Source organism: Papaver somniferum, chromosome 4 (genome assembly GCF_003573695.1).
Source record: "Papaver somniferum cultivar HN1 chromosome 4, ASM357369v1, whole genome shotgun sequence".
Taxonomy (NCBI): Eukaryota; Viridiplantae; Streptophyta; class Magnoliopsida; order Ranunculales; family Papaveraceae; genus Papaver; species Papaver somniferum.
The window spans coordinates 31,540,086-31,559,977 of NC_039361.1; the positions used below are offsets into that span (position 1 = coordinate 31,540,086).

At 36.4% G+C, this 19,892-nt stretch overlaps 1 protein-coding gene across 2 annotated transcripts; it reads right to left on the reverse strand.

Moving 5' to 3' along the window:
• Nucleotides 1–13,798: 13,798 nt before the first annotated feature.
• LOC113275072 (uncharacterized protein C57A7.06-like) lies at nucleotides 13,799–19,137 on the reverse strand. 2 transcript variants are annotated; one of them, XM_026524508.1, is made up of 11 exons: nucleotides 18,829–19,137; nucleotides 18,622–18,742; nucleotides 18,021–18,499; nucleotides 17,444–17,665; nucleotides 16,976–17,308; nucleotides 16,399–16,764; nucleotides 16,061–16,144; nucleotides 15,568–15,939; nucleotides 15,317–15,448; nucleotides 14,839–15,037; nucleotides 13,799–14,122 (listed from the first exon to the last, which is right to left on the reverse strand). In XM_026524508.1, exons 2-10 carry the CDS (start codon nucleotides 18,659–18,661, stop codon nucleotides 14,855–14,857), a joined length of 2,211 nt encoding a protein of 736 aa, XP_026380293.1. In that variant the 5' UTR covers nucleotides 18,662–18,742; nucleotides 18,829–19,137; the 3' UTR covers nucleotides 13,799–14,122; nucleotides 14,839–14,854. The 2 variants fall into 2 exon arrangements, with proteins under 2 accessions (XP_026380293.1, XP_026380294.1); XM_026524509.1 differs by lacking the exon at nucleotides 14,839–15,037.
• Nucleotides 19,138–19,892: the final 755 nt, after the last annotated feature.

The window sequence follows — 19,892 nt, forward strand, 5'->3', positions numbered from 1 at the left end:
ACGGAAAGTTATCCTCCATGTCAACAAGTTATCCTCCATGTCAGAAGTTATGTCATGCTAAAATCGCTTAGTGTAGTAATGACCTGTTCTGTACACGTCTGTTATGTACACGTGGAACTTCTTAGGTGGTCCCACATTTCAACGACTAAATTTTTTTTCCTTCTCTCTTCTATCTCTACTTTTTCGTGATTTTTTCAGATCTAAAATGGGTGGTGTGGATGTTTCGAAAGCCTCAACTTCAAGCAGTAGCAGCAAAATCATGTGCTTCATTTGTGACATAGAATATGATCATCAAACCAAAGAAACACTCGAGGGGAAAGTAACTGAAAAATCTACAACTGTTACCGCAACCATCTTTAAATAAAGACTGTCTATGTAACAAATGCTTTGTGTTCTCTTAACATAAGTCACATAACGAACATAAATTGTCTCAACATAAGTCACATAACAAACAGAAAACAGAGTCATCACAAACACAACCATCTTCTTGCTTGCAGACTGACTTTGGTTCTTCTTCTTAGATAGTCTAGGACTTCTTCTTGTAGGAGCTTGCTTGATTTTGCTCACTGGTTTCTTTGGCATTGGAGACTTTGTTGGTGTCAAATACTTGTGTGGAGGAGCTATCTCTGTTAATTCAGAAAGAGCAGCATACTCATGGGGAATGATAACTTGCATATGCAGTGTAGTCCAATGATCATGTACTTCTGCATTATCCCAAAACCTCCAAAATTCTTCTTCAGTAAACAAGGATTCTGGTGAACATGGGTCACTAAGCCATACTAAGTCCACTTCCTCATTAGGCTGCAATCTAATTAGGGGCTTGATCTTTTCCTTCAATTGAACAAGACCCATATCTGCTCTAGCCAAACCTTTGAATTCAAAACTCATCACAGTATTCATAACCTTCACCTTTATGTCTCTCTTAGCATACTTGTCTTCAACTTCATTTCTACACTAAATGAACAAACATAGTATTGGTTCAAGCATACATATACAGAAACACATACAAACAAAATATAGGTAGAGACCATCTAAAATTCGACTTAACATTCTGTAACCCTTTTTGTCAGTGGCAGATTTACTACAATTCTAGTGTCAACATCCAGTCAATACCAAATTTCGTAGTAAACTTAATTCCAATTCTATGTGGGATAAAAAAAATCCAGTCAATACCTAGCAAGAGGGGACAACAGTTTGTACATAGGTTTGATGATAAGCAACATACATCAGGAACAATATAACATTGAATCAACAATACATGGCAATGACTGAGACCATCGTGATTCTGGTTCCCTGTCTATTAAATTTGATGCCCGAACTTAATGCGACTCAATACACACAATCACAGATATCCCAGAAGGAAATATTAAGAAGACCCATTGATCCTCAGATTCTCATTCAGGCATTACTCCAATAGACCGGAATCACAAGCCTCAATTCACAAATGACAAATGAATTGCAGTAATATAATATGCCAGCAACATCATCAAACAGTACGATTACATAACCACATTGGACTAACAAGACAAAACTGAACAAAACCCATGCAATTTTACACATCAAATTTAAGAAAATCCCCTGTGAAACTTGAAAACATCTCTATTAGAGTTACAAGAGAGATGAACGATGGAAAAATACGTTGGAAGATATCATATTACCTGCATACGAGAAAATGAGGATAGCCCACATAGAATTGGAATGAATACATCTAAGTATGGCATCACATTGTATACCAAATTAATGTCAGTAACACTAAACTAATGTCATCACATTGGTACCTAACTAGAGCACTGCATCATCTAACCTAATTTTTAAGCTCATTTGCATCCAATATCAAAAGTTAAATACAAACCTAAAGAAAAAATGCTACTCATGAACAAGGATTTGGTAGCCAACAGTTCTGACCTTATTAGCTAGTTTCAATTTATTCCATAAAGCAACAACATCAATTTATTCCATGAAGCAACAACAATAAGTGCTAAAGCATATCAGTCATTCAACAATCGTATACATTTCTCAGTCTAACTATCAGAAACCTCATGTTACTAAACATACAAGGATTACAATACATATACAAAGATTACAATACACATAGACAAAACCCTACCAATCAGAGAACCCTATATCAATTTACTAAACATATGAAAACCAAATGATGGAATATGGACAAAACCCTACAAATCAATGAACAAAAACAGAAAACCTAGAAAATCAACAAACCAAAAATCATAGGAATCAATTACTCTTACTTCAAAAAACCGGAAACCCTAAAATCAATTTCGTATTATGAATCTATTCAGTAATCGAATTTGGATTAAAACAGAAAACCCTAAATACATACATCTACTTTTCCAAACATACTCGGATAACCCTATAATCGAATTCAAGCAAAACCCTAGAAATATACCCTAAATCGAACAAATACAGATACTCTCTAAATGATCAAAACAATTTACAGAAGACCCAAAATCGAAAAAAAAAAATAAACCCTAAAAAAATAGTTTAATCAATCGAACCCAAGGATGATTTTCACTTACCTTTCTTCTTCTGGTTTCTTCTTCTCCTTCTTCTTTCCGCGTCTTAACTTCACCATATTTAACTTTGTTCTTCTTCTTCTTTGTTCTTCTCTCTTCACAAACAGAGAGAGGAAAATCAAAGTTTCTATCTGAAACAGAGAGAGGAACATAGAAGAGGGAAGAACAACGGAGAGAGAAAAGGAGGGAAGAAGAAGAAAGGGTTTACGAGATTATGACGGTTCTCTCTTCTTTCCCCCATCTTCATCTAAAACTTTTCAACGCATACCGTTAATTTTCATAGAGATGTGCTAAAATTTAGATCTGTGGTCATCACACATCCACGTGTTGCGGAGAAAACTAAGTAACTACACGTGTGGCGGAGAAAACTAAGTAACTTAGTCGATACCATCAGATTTCTTAGGGATATCCTTGACCTAGATGTGTGTCTGAGATCTGTGACACGTCATACTAATGATAACAAACATGTGACATCATTTTCACAAATACGTGGCATCATTTTTTCATCTCGGTCAATGATAAATTGATCATATGACCGAGAAATTGACTTTTCTAACTTTTTTGGATGGAAAACATCCAACAGAGGCATATTTGTAAAAGGGAAAAAACAGGGGTACATATTTAAATCGGATGTAAATATATGGGTGCATCTGTTTATAATCCAATTATCTTCTATGCTAGGAGCATGCATGTAAAGAACATCGTGATACACGTGGTCTGGGATATAAAAGAATAGATGCTCCAAGTACTAGTAAGATCAAATCTGTCTGTGCTAATGACAATTCTCTATGTAAAAATTTCACTGACATCAAAAGTGAAAAACCACCTTCAGCAGCTGATCTTCCCATGAACAAAGATTGTCAACCTTCAAAAACAGGTCACATGAGAGCAGTCAAAAAAATTCCTTTCAATTGTTACTACTGCGGAAACAAAGGTAACCTTGAAAGGAGATGTCGTTTTCGAATAAAGAATGAAAAACTTCATAACATTCTTGTATGGATGTCTAAAGAAGTAATCAAACCTGTTTCCCATTGTGCTAGAAGAGTTCTAGTCTCCAGCCAAGAAAATGGTTGTGATGAGCCAACTCTTGGTTATGAAAATGACACTAATTTTGTTTACAATCATAAAGGGGAAAATGTCATATGGACGACTAACTCTTTTGATGGTTCTGTGAGGAGAAAAGACCATCAAAGGAAGAAGAAAATTTCAAACTCCTTGTCTCTTACTGAAAAATGTGTTGCGTCCAAAGTGTCTGATCCTGATTATATTCACATCAAAAATCGTGTCTCGGAGCTCAAGACAAGTATCAATAAACTCAAACGCAGTATAAAGAAGGCAAGAAAACTGTTGCATCAGGTAATACTTCTTCTTCTCTTATTAATTCCCTTGAAAAATCTTGTGATGTTTCTAATGATCTTCAAGAAAGAAAAAGGGAAAATGTCAATACGCTTGTCAGATTACAACTTGACTACTTCTATGAGAGCATCCTCTGTGAAACCTATAGAGGATGCTCAAAATTCTCGAGGAACTTTTTCTTGAGATAATGGTTTTTGTTGTATCGGTTTTTGACTTAAATGATCATCTTACTGTTGAGACCTGCTCTGGTTAATTATTACATTTGTAATATTTTTGATCAGTCATTCTTAGGAAGTTGTTTCTTGTTGATTGCCATGAAAACTCTTGTTTTTCTTCCTGATGACGTGTGGAACTCGTCTAAATTAGGCTCATGTACTCTTTTGATTATTGATTCTGGGTCATAACCTTGAGCGTACATGCACCCGACCATTACCAAACGTACGAGTAATACTAGGGTTTCCCAATGAAGCACTCTTATATATATATATATATGTACCATGGTAGTTCTCTTCTCATGATACATACACATTCTGTAACGAGAAAATTTCTCTTGAATATTTGCGGTGAAAAGGGAAAGATTTACGAGTTTCACGAGGACCCTGTTTTCATAAATTTCTATCATGTTGTTGATCATGAAAACAATCTTCCAGTTTAGATGTCATCTCAATTGGTAGGAAATCTTCTTCGAGATTTTGAGTTCGTTCGTGAACAACTTTGAATTGCAATAAAGAATCTTGATTTTCTGAAAAACAAACTAAAGGAAACAACTGGGGAACTTTCTTGTGTTCGATCTCTAGTTACTGGTCATGTCTGATGACTTTCAATTTTGTTCTTCCTATGAGTTATATTTCTCTTTGTCTAAGAAACTTCTTATGAAAATTTTATTCTTGTGTTTTTAAGAAGGATAACTAGGGTTTGGAATAGCAATGATTATGAGTACACATAGCTATTGCCAACGATTTTCATCTTGAAATGTTTTTAGATTTATTTATTTACATTCTAAAGTTTATTTGGAAGATGATTTTGCAGTATTAATCTTTATTGGTTTTACATATTACAAAAAAATTGTTATGGGATATGTATGTTTGCGTCTGTGAACTATGATTGTACCATACCAAAAGTTAAGCCTATTGTGTCATTATGCAAATTTTGATGGAAGATAGGATTAACTTTTGATTGCAAAGATTAAGTCTATGAAATCATTATGCAAATATTGATGAAAAATAGAATGAATCTTAGAATATTCCACAATATTGGTCCTTCCCTAATCCAGTTTTTGTGATATACTGTGTGGTTCCATAAGTTCTCTTATGTTGACCATTTGCGATTCAATTAATCATGGATTTTCTTGTGGTTAATTTAATTGAGTACTTTGGATTATAAATTCATGTTTTCATGGTATTTTTTAGTGTCCAAAGAAATCCTTCTTTTCATTCAAAAGTAAGATCGCTCTTGTTGTTCTTTCGGGAATGACATTATATGGGGGAGATATCTTAATTGAACTTGTGCTTAATTGCCAAATCTTTGTGGAAAGTGCAGCTACGGAATATTATAGGGGTTATCTTGTATCTTTATAAACTCCTTGATGACTGCATTTAGTTTCGTCTATATGATTGCATCTAAACAAAGTTGATATGTTTCTTTCTTTTGGTCATGAAGTGTCTCTATGAAAATTTCATGAGGATCCCACTAGTTTTCGTACCTTTGCCAATTTTATTGACAAAAAGTGGGAGAATTAATGTGTAGTTCACACTACAAATACATATGGTTTACAGATCATTATGTAAGGGGGAGCGGTTTTCATATTGAGATGGATTATTTACTAAGGGGGAGTGATACATATCACCATAGTATTGTTGTCAAAGTTGTGATGCAATTGGAATTTGATGTTGTGTAATAATACTATGACACTGTATAACAATACGAAAATAACTCATTTTTATATATTGTTATAGTTACGGATCTTCAACAAAAATGATGCTGAGTTGAACACGTTCAGAATCACTTGAGTACTTAGAAGTGACGAAGATTTCGAGTAATGTTGAAGAACCAAGGAGATCAAGCATTTGGATGAGAATCTACAAAGTTTATTTATTTTGTAATACATATGTATTGATAGTTTTATCTCTAAAATTAACAAAGAGGAAGATTGTTAGAGCATTGCTCGGTCGAACTCGCAAGCGTTGTTATCTCAAAATTGTTAGTCGAGTTTAGTTGTCAAAATTATAAGTCTTGAATTCTATTCTATATACAATTAATTCTCATTCTAGGATAGATTGTGTAGTTGAGCTCTAGACTTCACGACGTTTATGATTGAAGACGAAGAACTACTAAGGTGAGCTGGTGGAACTTCATCAATAAAAGGTACGTGAATACCTGAAGTCATCTATCACTCAGAAAGTCTATTTTTACTCTATCTCCTTCTTGATACAAAACTCGCATAAGTATATAGTTTTCAGTTTATACACTTTTGAAATTTTGAGCTGAGTTTAACTCGCTTACATATTTTTCGAAATATTGGTTGGTAAGCTTTTGCTTTAACCAAGTTCATCTTATGTTCTTTACGAAAGTCAAAAGATGATCATGTGAAAATCGCCTTGTAACATCTTACGTGATTTGTGTGAGACAGTCATTTGATGTAGACTCGGAATGTTTTGTATTGATCTTTCGATCACTTGAAAATTGCTTTAAAGTTAATATTTTGTGTGAGACAGCTATTCCTGTCTTCCGAGAATGTTTCAATGATTGAAAATGGAGTTTAAAACGATTAACCATGATTGGATATAGCATAGTATGCATACTTGCATATATGTTGTCCATATCTTTAAACCATAGTATGCATACCTATATGCGTAGTGCTAGGTTTGGTGAAAATCCGGAACCCTTGGTATGCATACCTGTACGCATACTGGTTGGTTAGTGAAGTCTGGGAACTTAAGTATGCATACCGGTCTGCATATTGGCGTAAGTTTCAAGTTCCGGAATTCTACCGAGGTTAGTAGTTTGCGTACCGATATGCGTACTGGCGAAGCCAAACTCAGTCCGACCACTTAGGTATGTGAACCTAAGATGGTTAAGTTCTAAAATCGATTATTCATGAACCAATACATACATATATATATATATATATATATATATATATATATTAAGGAATGCAATCTTTTACAAACCGTGGCTCTAATGTTCATGAATTGATTCAAGTGAATCAAAATTGATTTTGCTTCATTTATGTCTTGTATACTTCTATGAGAATATAAACAAATTGAAAAACTCCATAACTAGTTTCATTTGAGTCATTTGAACTAGTTATGATTAAGATGAATAAGGTTGAATAGAAAGTGTGCATATGGATAACTTCGGTTAACTATTTTTGAGCCAACCGTGTGCACATGTTTAGGTACGGTTACCTTTATTTATATGAGAGAACATTTCATTTTTGTATGACAAGCTAAGTTCGATCTAACGGTTGAAATATATCATCTTGAATCTAATCAGGTTTTCATCTAACGGTGAATATTGAATGCTTGGTTACCAAGGTAACTTAGATTGCAAACCCTAATTTGAAAACTATATAAAAGATAACTCTTGCAACTGGGAAACCCAATCCCCATAACTCTTGTGTGATACTAGTTGCGACTAGAGTCGGTTCTCCTTTAAATTTAGGTTTTTCCCAAAACCTTGTACGTTAATGACTTAAAGACTTCATTGGGATTGTGAAGCCAGACCGAACTATTTATTCTGTAGTTGCTTGTTCTGATCTTGCTGTTTTCTATCGTGTTGAGTACTATCTTCTCTAATATTTGCTTGAGATTTATTATCTGATAGGAAAGATAAAAAGAAGTCACAAACATCTTCGTCTCATCGTTTTTGATTCCACAAAATCTTGTTTCGTTATCATACGATAAAGATTATTGTAAGGCGGTTGATATTTCTAGGCTGTTCTTCGGGAATATAAGTCTGGTATATCAATTGGTTCATGTTCACCTTGATTTATCAAAAAACGAAACCTAAACTCTTGGGTATTTCTATGGGAGACAGATTTATTAATATCGATATACTTTTTCTTGTGAGACAGATTTGTTTATTAAATTCTTCAACTTTGGGTCATAGCAACTCTTAGTTGTGGGTGAGATCATCTAAGGGATGCAACTATACCTTGAATCAGTGTGAGATTGATTAGGATCAATTACATTCCAGTCGAAGATAATTTGGAGTAGGCTCTGTAGCGGCTTAATACAATGTGGTGTTCAAATATGGACTAGGTCCCGGGGTTTTTCTGCATTTGCAATTTCCTCGTTAACAAAATTTCTGGTGTCTGCGTTATTTCTTTTCCGCGTTATAATTCTCATATAGTTTAAATATCACAGGTTGTGCGTAAGTTCAATCAATTAGATAATCCAACCTTTGGTTGTTGATATAAATTGATTGACACTTGAAAATTGGTCTTTGGTACCGTTCAAGTTATTTCTCTATAATCAATCGGGCTCGCAAATTCTTATTTATTTGACTGCAGATTGAATTGAGCAATTGGGATACAACTCTTTGATATATTTTTCTTAAGATTGAGTCTGACTGTCTAGTTGATTCTCGTGAAAGTATATTGGAGTTTGTTCATACAGATTGGTAAGCGAATTATTGGGCGTGGTTGTTATACCCCCGGATTTTCACTATCTTTCTGGGAAACGTCTTTATTAAGAAGACGATTCGACATCACGTCTGGAGACAACCTTTCATGCTCGGGCGGTGGGAATTGGAATTTACCAACTCGGGTCAAATTCAAAAGATATGCAACTGGTAGGCACTTAAAGATGTGAAAATAAGACAATAAATGGATGCCTACAGTGATACCTGCAAGTGCACAGGGTCAGTTGTAGCTTGTGTGTAAGAACAGGGTCATTCCACAGGGACTTGGGAGTGTGCAATGAAGTTACACTATGCTGATAATTGATGCAAAACTAAATGCAAGGTCACAAGGCTGCAGTGACAGTGAAACAGAGATGGTAAAACATCTAACCAAGGCTATGAGCCAAGGGCAGGGAAGGCAGTGCACTGATTTCAGTGCACAGCAAGATGTGAAGTGCAAAAGCTAAATAAAACAGCAAGGAAAACTCAACTGAGCAATAAGAATAACAGAATTGGAGTTGCAAGTGACTGTAAAAACAAATTGTGGGCTAAGCTACGGCTTTGAATCCACCCTTGTGACCGAGCCAAATAATGTAGTTCTAGGTTGAATCCCTAATGGAACTAAGTGACAGTTAAGGCCAACTTAAGATCCTAAGCATACAAAAAGGGAATAGCAAGATAATCAGCTTGCTCAACTGATGTGCTCCTAGTATTGACTGTCTTTTGACAGTACAATCAATCACAAGCACTAGTGAGCAATGATTTCTCCCATTGCTCAATCAATTCAGTGAACTAAGGCTTCTAACCTAACATTCCACTACCTAACAGTCCACTAAAGCTTCATCTGAGCCTCAGCTAGTGAGACTTAGCTCATGACTAACATGCTAACACAAACATACATCATACAAGATAATTGAAACATGAATTCAAATATTGAACATAAACAGAGCATTGAACTACAACCCTTGAGACACTGGCTATTCCAGTGCTCTTGGGTGACACACTGGCTAGTCCAGGCATACCCCCTTTCACACACATCACAACTCTATTTATAGTTACACCCAATTCTCAAAAATACCTAATTTACAAAATTAGGGTTTATCCAAAAAAAAATCCCAAAACAGTGAATTTAGGGTTTCGATTTCACCTAATTTGATGGGTCAAATCTTACCCACAACGTCGACCCAATCTTCCTCTGACTTCACTGCTTCATTCCCACACCTCAATTTCTTCTTTAGCTTCACCTAATTCATCAATCTCTAACCTAGGGTTTCAGAGATAGGAAAGGTGCGAGATTGATGAAGTAGGCGGCTAGAAAGATGGGGGAAATGATGGGTTTCGCTTTTAGGGTGGAGTAGAGTGGTTTGGGGGTGTCAGGGAATGGTGGTGATGATGGAGAAGGTGGTGACAGTGGAGTAGTTGCAGAGGGAGTGGAAGGAAGAAGATGGGTTCGATGGAAAGAAGGAGGGGAGTATTTGGCGATGGGTATAGGTGTAGGTTGTTACAGTGTGAAGCGGGTGTAGCCAATTCGATGTCCAGCGAAGCTGAGCCGTGGGATGCGGAAATGATAGATAAATCTAACGGCTACAAGTGAAGAGGCTGGTATCGACCGTCGGATGCGTGATACAACGAAACTGACGACTCAAGATGGAGTTAGGTGCTGTAGTGTTAGACAGGAGCTTCAGACTTTGATGTACTGGCGATGCTGCGACCATAGGATGCTGAGATGATCCAATCTGACGGCTAGAAAAGGAAACGGGTATGGATATATGAAATGGATTTGGGTGAGGGTTTTGGGCCTTGGGTATGCCAAGCCCATATCTTCTTTAAGAACAATTCTTCCTCTTCAAGCCCACTTCTAGCCTTTTGGTCTTGTGCACAACATTCTTCGCGGCTTCCTTGTGTAATTCCTCCCGGCTTTTCACTACTTTTCTGCTCTTTTCGCTCCGCTATTCATCCAAACTTTATTTACTACCTAAAAATGCAAAATTAGTTAATAAAAATATTTATTCTTGAAAACAAAGAAAATACAGAATATGGGATAAAATGTAGAATTAATGCACAAAAGATGAGTTAAATGCCAAGAAAAATATATAGAAATATGCACTTTTTAGCACTCATCAGCAACTACATGACGATCCAGAGAAAAAAATTTGATTTCCTACTATAGTCTTAAAAGTCCAGTTGACAAGGTATGGATCATGAAGGTTTGCATAAAATTGAGCAGTCATTTCAATATGCGCAGTTCCCATAGGTTGATGAATTAAACCCCATGTACGATCTTTAAAAAACTTAGACAGGTTCTCTATACTGATTTTTGAAGAATCATAGTACCTTTCCATAATAGGTTATTTATTCTTATACTCCAAAAAGAGGTCGCGAGCCTCTGGGTTATCAAACCTAGCACGCAGACAGGGATCATAGTAGGTATTATCACCAACTTGATCACTTTAGATCCTATTGTGACTTAACCTCTTCCTAGATGCCATTGAAGAAAAAGGGAAACACAAAGGTAGAAGATGAACTTACTTGGTACGCGAACTGTTGACGATGGTGAAACTCCAGAACTGAAGAAATAAGGAAAATAGTGACAAACCCGTCGTGTAATTTTTTTTGTGAATCAAACGATGCCAAGAACACTCAAAACAATTGAGAAATAGGGTTTGGAGAATCAAGAGTTAGCAAATTGTTGAGTTTTTCTTCTTAAGAGTTCGAGAGCGAGAAAGGATGGAGAAGAAAACAAGAAGAGAGTTCCTTTTTAAATGTGTAACCAACCGAACAGTTCCTGACCCGGCTAGGATAGTTCTGGTACAAGAACCAACCAGTTCTGGTTAGAGGCCGCAAACACACATGTGACTTGCACACACCGGTCAAGAACTAAATGGGCTTATTTTAAACCCATTTAGATAAACTCTGAGTACAGGGATTTAATATCTTGACCCCAAGAGAGAGCATCTTTCCAACAGCTATTGCATCTATCTAGGTTACGGAACATCCAAGGATTTTTCTTTTTGAGAGACTTACAAGATTTTAATGAATCTCAAAAGAATTTTTTATAACTTTGACATCTTGTTTTGTAATTTTTTATCAGCGGGGAATGAATATGATAATTTGCACAACTTAAGGGAACTTCAATGGAAAAAGAAGACATCTCAAGGTTGTGATCAACACATATCATTCTGCTTTGATGACAAACATTTTCCGGAATAGATTTATGTAATGAAACTTGTTTTATTGAGATATTCTCAGTTGAGTAAGGCTTATGCTCCTTTTGACTTACTTCCAATACAGTTTCAGTATTTAGAAGAATAAGTACTGTGCACTCATTTATCAACAGATCAATTTCTACCTTAACAAGAACATTATTCATCATAACATGATTTAATCTGTCAAGTGAGTCTTGTTCTTTCTGAAGAAAACTCTTAACATCAAGGGAGAGATTATCAAGATGTTTTTCAATCTCTGCAAACTCTTCAAGATATTTTACTCCGGAAGGAGGAAGAGATAGAATATTTTCAACAGATAAGATCAAACTAGTCATGGAAGAATATTTTGAGTCTCCGGGGTCAAGTGGTACGTCAGAGATATTACTTCTGTCCATAAAGTCAGATTGCTGCAAACACAGACTTATAAGGTCTTTAACGTGTTTTTCTGCTCTGATACCAATTGAAAAATCAAGGGTCTAACAACCACACCCAATATTTTGCTAGGCAACCAGTATGGACAACTTTAATACAATTCCAAGAGAATCTACTAAACTGTCAGACTCGATCACAGAAAAGTATCCAAGAGTTTTATCTCAATTTCTCAATTCAATATGCAGTCGAACAGATAGGAACATGTGAGCCTGATTGAATATGAGAAATAACTTGGATGGTACCAAAGACCAATATCCAAGTGTAATAATCAAATTTTATCCAACTGACAAAGTCGGATTTACCAATTGATTGATCTATGCACAACCTGTGATATTTCAATTATATAAACAAATATAATATGAGAAAGAAATAACACAGACACCAGAAATTTTGTTAACGAGGAAATCGCAAATACAGAAAAACCCCGGGACCTATTCCAGGTTGAACACCACACTGTATTAAGCCGTTACAGGCACTAGCCTACTACAAGTTAACTTCGGACTGGAATGTAGTTGAGCCATAACCAATTTCCCCTTATCAAGGTACAGTTGCGTTCCTTACGCTTCTGAATCTCAGCAGGACTCTACGCACTTGATTTCCTTAGTTGATCACCCACAACCAAGAGTTGCGACGACCCAAAGTCGAAGACTTATAAACCAGTCTGTCTCCCACTGAAAAGTTTATTCAGATAGATAAATCTATCTCCCACAAAAATATCTATGAAGTTTTGTTCCGTCTTATGATAAATCAAGGTGTACGTGAACCAATTCATAATCCAGACTCATATTCTCGAAAAACAACCTAGAATTATCAATCATCTCACAATAACTTAACTATATGGTAGTAGAACAAGTTATTGCGGAATCATATGCGTATTGAAGTTAGGTTTACCGACTGAGTGTTTCTGTGGATTTTGAAGTTAAGTAGTTCATACATTGCCCAAACTTCTGTCCCTGGGAACCCTCCCTTGAATGATGGCTTGGGAGTCAAGGACTGCACGGTGCTGCTTTGTTGCTTGCTCCTTATTTCCTGCCCATTGATGTCTCTATTGTACTAAGAGGTCCTCATAGTTCACTTCTCGGAACAGTTCGATCTTTTTTCTTTTCTTTTTTCTGCAAAGAGCTTCCATCTATATATGTGCAAGTTACAGTTCAGTTTCTACTGAACATACTATTATTGATGAATAAAAGCAAATGAATGTATTTGTTCCTTTTTAGTTCGAGGTTATAAATGAAGTGAGTAAAACAATTGTACCAGGTATACAAGGGTATTTCATATCCAAAAAATACAGCCATTTGAGTCAGGTCTGACTCACAAAACAAACACATTTTATGAGTCAGACCTCACTGAGTCAGGTCCAGATGAGTCAGGTGATTTCAGTAAGATTCAGACGACTCGGACTCAGATGAGTCAGACGACTCAGACCCAGATGTTTGTTCGCAGCTGACTCGTCTGAGTCATCTGGGTCCGAGTCAAATACAAGTAACACAAGCAATCACAATGATCATGGAACCGGACATAGAAGGAAAGCATAGTTTTTTTCTTTTTTTAATACGAAAGAAATAAATTTTTTTGAATGAAAGAGGTTACACTGGTATGCCTTCGTGAATGCATAAAGCTGGCCAAGAGGGGATACTAGATGTCGATTCCTCTTCATTATAGATATTCCTTGCGTATTTTGCTAAAGAATCTGTTACATGATTAATGTCTTTGTGCACATAAGTGCAATTCCAAGACTCAAAAGAAACTAGTAAACTTAAACAATCTAAAATAATGTTTTTAGTAGTCCATTTTATGGAGCTGAAACTGCCATTTAGAGCTCTTATTACGTTAGAACATAGCCTCCTTCCATATGCAACTTCCTTATACCATTTCTCTTAGCCCATGATATTGCTTCAAGAAGAGCTTTCGCCTCTGCTTGTTCCGGATCTAATGCTCTTGTGTGCCACCATCTACTTCCATCACTGTTACCTGTAAAATCCCTCATTATTAGTCTCACTCCAACATCCTTAGTAAGTTCTTTGAAAGAAGCATCAAAATTTATTTTTATGACAATATGTTCAGGACGTGTCCAATTACTGACGCTAACAGGAGCATTATTAGTATCTCTGATGCCTAGTCTATTCCATTCTGAAAGGTTATATTAGCAATTTCATTTTAGCAATTTCATTTAACAGATTGACATCCACACAAGACCAAATTGCTTTAGCATAATCACACTCCGGAAACAAATGTTGCATAGTTTCATAACTACTATTACAATTAGGACATATAGTATTGTTGTTTGGCAGAATCTATCCATCTGATCACTGGTTGGCAAACATTGAGTAATACATTTCCAAAGGAAGTAAAGTATATTCTGAGGCAATCTAGTTTTCCAGAAAATATTCCAATTTACAGATGTGTCAACAATGAAACCATTAGCAGTATTAACCTCATTTAGAATGACTCTATATGCAGTTTTAACACTAAAATCTCCATTAGAGTTAGGTTGCCATCTTACATGATCATTTCCTGTGAGAGGAATTCTAATATCTAGGATTTTACTAACAGTTTGATTATCAAAGAGACTATTCAACAAAGCAACATTCCAGGATTTAGAATCACCATCAATGAGTTGAGACATATTTTCTAGATTGGCTGAAAAGAAATGAGAATCAGCAGTGGTATCCAAACTAGGTATCCACCTATTTTTCCAAATCTTTATATCCTTAGTGTCAGCAAGGTTTTTGTCTTTAATTTTTTAGTGTTGCGAACACTTCTGCCATTGTCAGATTTATTCTTCTTCGGCTGTGTCTTCCCTATTCCCTTGTGCTCTGATTTTTCATGGGGATCCACTTCTTCATGCTCTATGGGCTTTATAATTACACCTGGTTTTTTTACCACCTGAACCAATCAATCGGAAGAAAAAGATATGATGTGAGACGTGAAGGCACAAATCTAACCAACTGGCCCCTAAGCTCTACAGGGAGGAACTTAGAAAAATTCAAGATTTTCTTTCTATTGTACTGCACGAACTTTAAAGTTTCAAGTTTCAACACATTCTTCACATTAATAACATTTATCCAGCAGGAAAGAAAAAAAGAAAACGTATGGAATTCAGTATATAAAACTTTGTATGACCACTCACTAATTTTATACTAGTATTATATTCATGAGACTTACTTCAGGCCGGATAAGTGCTCCAACTTTTGTGGCTGGGTTGAATTCGGGTCCAAGAGGCACACGAAGAGTTTTTTCATAATCTTCATTGGATGTGTACGGATGTGGCAGTGTCGCTGTATGTAGCTTCTCAGCCTGCCCAAACACAGTTTAGGATTTTCAGATTAGAATACCAGGCATTAGTTACATGTCAGATGCAGAAACGCTCACAACTAAACATGCTGACATATAAGTCATACGTGAATATTACTCACCTTTTTGTCAAGCCTCTCAGAAATAATAACGTGCTTAAGATGTGAATCCTTTCTCTCTTTAAGCGCATTTTCCCTTTTCTTTTGTGCAATTGCATGCTCTTCGACCATCCAAGAAGGTAAACCTTTCTTCTTTTGGATATAAGTCCACTGACCCCAGCCTGGAACTAGAGTCGGCTTCTCAGGCTCAGGATTTTCCCCATTCAGAGCTTCTAATTTTTCCTTCTCAAATTCTTCCTCCACATCATCACCAGCAAAAGCATTGTGTATAAGGTCTGCCTGAGACGGAAGCTTATAATCTTGCTTAGTACCAGAAGTAAGAATTCCATCCACCATATCTTCACCACTCTCACTACCATTATCCTCGTCTTCCTCCTTCAAAATTTAAAGAGAATAGAAACAAAAGGTAACATGAAAATAACAATGAACAAACATGGCTGCAAAGAACAGGAGAAACAAAACACACATTCAAGTTAAATAACTAGGGAAATCAAACCTTGGTCTCTTTAAGTGGCAAAGCAGTGTGTACCACCATTGAGTTCTTTTTATCGGCACTGGACTTCTTATGTTCACTCTTCATCTACATGTATGATTACAAATGATTAAGTAACACCAGAAGGTTCATCGGTTGAAATAATTGATACGGAGTAAAGGTAACCTTCTTGAAGGAGTTTGACGCAAAACTAGCAACATCATATATTCATATGTAGTCTTCGGGCCAGGATATCCAACAATATCATTAAAACTCTGTTATAGGCAAGAAACTAAGAACCCCGCATCCAAAGAAAAATAATCAGCAGAATATAAGAAAGAGATTAGGTCAAATGTTGATACCTTAAAAAGAGGTTCTTGGCCAGTGTTAAAACTTCCACTAAGTACACCACTAGGATCTATTTGAACAGTTTTCTGTGAAACGACCATATTTCTGTCGGATACAGCATCACCAAAACCTTTTGATGCAAATTCATCTTCACTGTCACTACCCCTATCCACCATATTTGGTTTAAACTTACTACTCATTTCATCAGCCTGATTTTTAGCTGCTGTGCTGAAAACCCGTCTACCACTTGACGCTGCTTTCTTCGAACCTTCTGCTTCATCCGAATTCTCTTGCAGCTCCATCAATGATGAGTCATACTCTTTAAGTGCAAGCTTAGCTTCTTCATTAACTGCCCTTTTTCTCCTTTCATTTCCACGAACCTAGAAGATCAATGATAGGATTGGCAAACATTTAAATGCACTGCTGGCTCATACGTAACACTCAGTCCCGAAGATGGTGATTGAACTATAAGGAACCATCCCAGTCACATGATTTGCAAATATGGTCAGAATGGAAGCTAACAACAAAACAACTAAGATGAATGTATACTTAAACTTCAGACATCAGAATGTTAATACATTAAAAGCATACCATGAAAGGTAACGAAAGCACTCCTGATGTTGGTGCTTCATCCTCCTCCTCTATAATTTTGAGGGTTTTCTCTTTTGCTCCGGTCACCAATTTCAAAGGCCCGTCCTGTTCTGTGACAGCTTCAAGATCGTCATCGTCCTCAACATCACTACTTGCATCACTACTACTACTACTACTGTCCTTCATACTGTTAATTTTTCTGGTTAGAAGTGCATGTTGATTAAGCTGATTAGAGATAGCAACTCTAGTTCCTTCATCCAGGGTAGCCAAACCACGCTGTCTCTGTCGTTTTGCCCACCTGGAGTTGTATTTGTGTCTCAATGCCATACGTTCCTACGATTAAAATTGAAAGAAAAGCATAATATCAACAACAGGTGTTTGTTAACAAAGACAAACAAAGCCCGGCCAACTAGGAGTCAACTGGTAGGAACCGAAGTGATGATGAATAAGCAGTGAGGTGTCAATCACCTCAGCTCGTTTGAACTTTTGCTTCAATGCAAGTTCTTTAGCTGAATCAGGATCCATTTGCTCGTCAGAAAATGATGTCTTCAGTTTGTCCTTGTTCTTGAGACGATGATAAGTTCTAGACTTGATTTTTTTGATGTGTTTTGACTTCACTTCATGCCGAAATAAAAGACTACGCATTTTTGCAAGGTGATTCTGGCGGTCCTTCGCATCCTCAACAGATATCTGCCAAGTGTTGACAACAACGCATAAAAGGAGCTTAGTGACTTAAAATAAGACGAAGCATGATTGGTTAGCCAGTCAAATGCCTAACATGAATCAAACTGGAGAACTAAAGAAGTGGAAAGAGCCACCAAACAGCACTTCTACAACATTTCTTGTAGGTTACATAATACAGACAGAAACTAAATCCTCGTGTACGAGTTAGACTTGAAATTAGCAATTGTAGGTAAATCAGGTACTGTGGATCCTTAGACATTAAGACGTTCAATGAGATACTGATGACAGTTGTAAATCAAATTACAGCAAACCCTTGGTTTTGGAAATATGTATATTTTGCACAACCTCATGAGCAACATACCATGTTGAGTTCAAGAAGCCTCGCACCATCCTTCATGTGTGCATCCTCGACCTCAGCATCCTGAACAACTGAAGCCATTTGCTTTTCAAATTCGGTTCTAGGAGTAAATTCAGATGCTATTGCTCCTACAGTAGCGAACCCCACATCAGTTTGTTCCCCAAAGAAGATGGTAGGCGCCTCCCTATTTCTCTTCATTAATGGCTCCCGTTTAGTAACTTCCTTCTTTGCAAATTTATAACCCTCGATCCTGTCTATCCTATCCTGATCAATTTTTGCAAGAGGTGTACTGATCGCCGAGGATTTTTTCTCCAGTAGACTAATTATCTTGTTAAGTGCATTATACCAAGCAGTTTCACGAAGTGGATCCATTAGATCTTTCATACCAATCTGACCACTACCATCCAATGTATCTCGGCTAGGATTAAATTCAGATTCAGCGTATGCCTCACTTACAGTTATATTCTTCTTAATCGCTTTACCTAAAATGATACATCATCATCATATGAGATTACTAACAATTTAATCACTTAAAAACAAATGTCTAGTGATTATAACCAAAATGCAATTTAATCATGAAAAAACAAATGTCTAGTCTAATTACCAAACGCCTCGGATGGCATTCCAGTGATTCTTTGCAACATCCTAGCATGCTTTTCATCCTCCTGTTCAGAATCCTCATTTCCTATACTTCCATCATCGTCATCTGATAGTATATTCTCATCCTACACAAACAATATAACACCACCAGCATCAAATTCATCCTGTCATTCAAAATTTGAAAGAAAAAAAAAATTTGCTTAAAAGATACCTTAAACTGTTCAGGAAGTTGATATTCGAGATTATCAACAGGATCAAATCTCCGATTCTTTTTAGATTCTTCTTCAGGGATAACTTCTTCGTACTCGTAGAGATCATAATTGATATGTAAACCTCCATCTTCATCATCTGAATGAATAGGTTTGTTATTATGGTTTAAGAATTCAATTTGTTCGGTAAACGAGGTCCGCTGTGTTTCTCATCTTTCTTATTCTTCCTCCTCTTCTTAATATTAGAAGATGATGATTGGATAGATTGTTTTCTTTTTCCTCCACTATTATCAATTCGTTTTGCTTCTGCCATTTTTGTGTTTCTTTTTACGCGGCTGGAGAAGATAAAAAGAGGAACGAGGAAGTCAAGCGAGAAGTTGAAGATTTTTTGCTACGGCACCGCCTAGGTCAAAGTGTATTGACTAGAAATTCAGAGTCCGTATGAAATACGGGTTTGTCCACACGTCACGGGCCAGGAAAGAGTCCTGTTTTTAGAAGAAACCTCGCACAGGGCTTCTCAAAACATTAGGGGTCTGTTTGGGAGATAACATACTCTAAGATAACGTACCTTAATTTAATTTATGATAACTGTGAGATTGGCCGATTTGTTTTGGACTGACTCGATTTGTGTTTGTTTGATACTCAATCCAACAGCAGATTAACCTTGAGATTGATCAATTTTGACTCAACTTGTGCAAACATATCCAGAAAAACGAGTAGGAATAAATGATAAAATAAACCTAATTTTTTAGCCTCCGAAAACGAATGACGGATTAGCTATCTTTATCTCAACTTGGAACAAAATGAAAACAAACACTTTTTTACTGTTTTTTCTGTGACAACCCGACCTAGATATCTCAGTTCCCAAACACAACCTAGATTGCTTATCCATAATTCCTAGTTTGATGGTTAGGATGTGTCCTAAGAGCAACTGCAGTGGTATGAGTAAAACCAAATACTAAAAACCAAAAAAAAAATTAAAAAATTAAAAAATTTGGGTTTAGTCCGCGGTGCTACACTACTGTAGAGGACTAAATATAGTCGAGCGTTAATATTTCATTCGTCT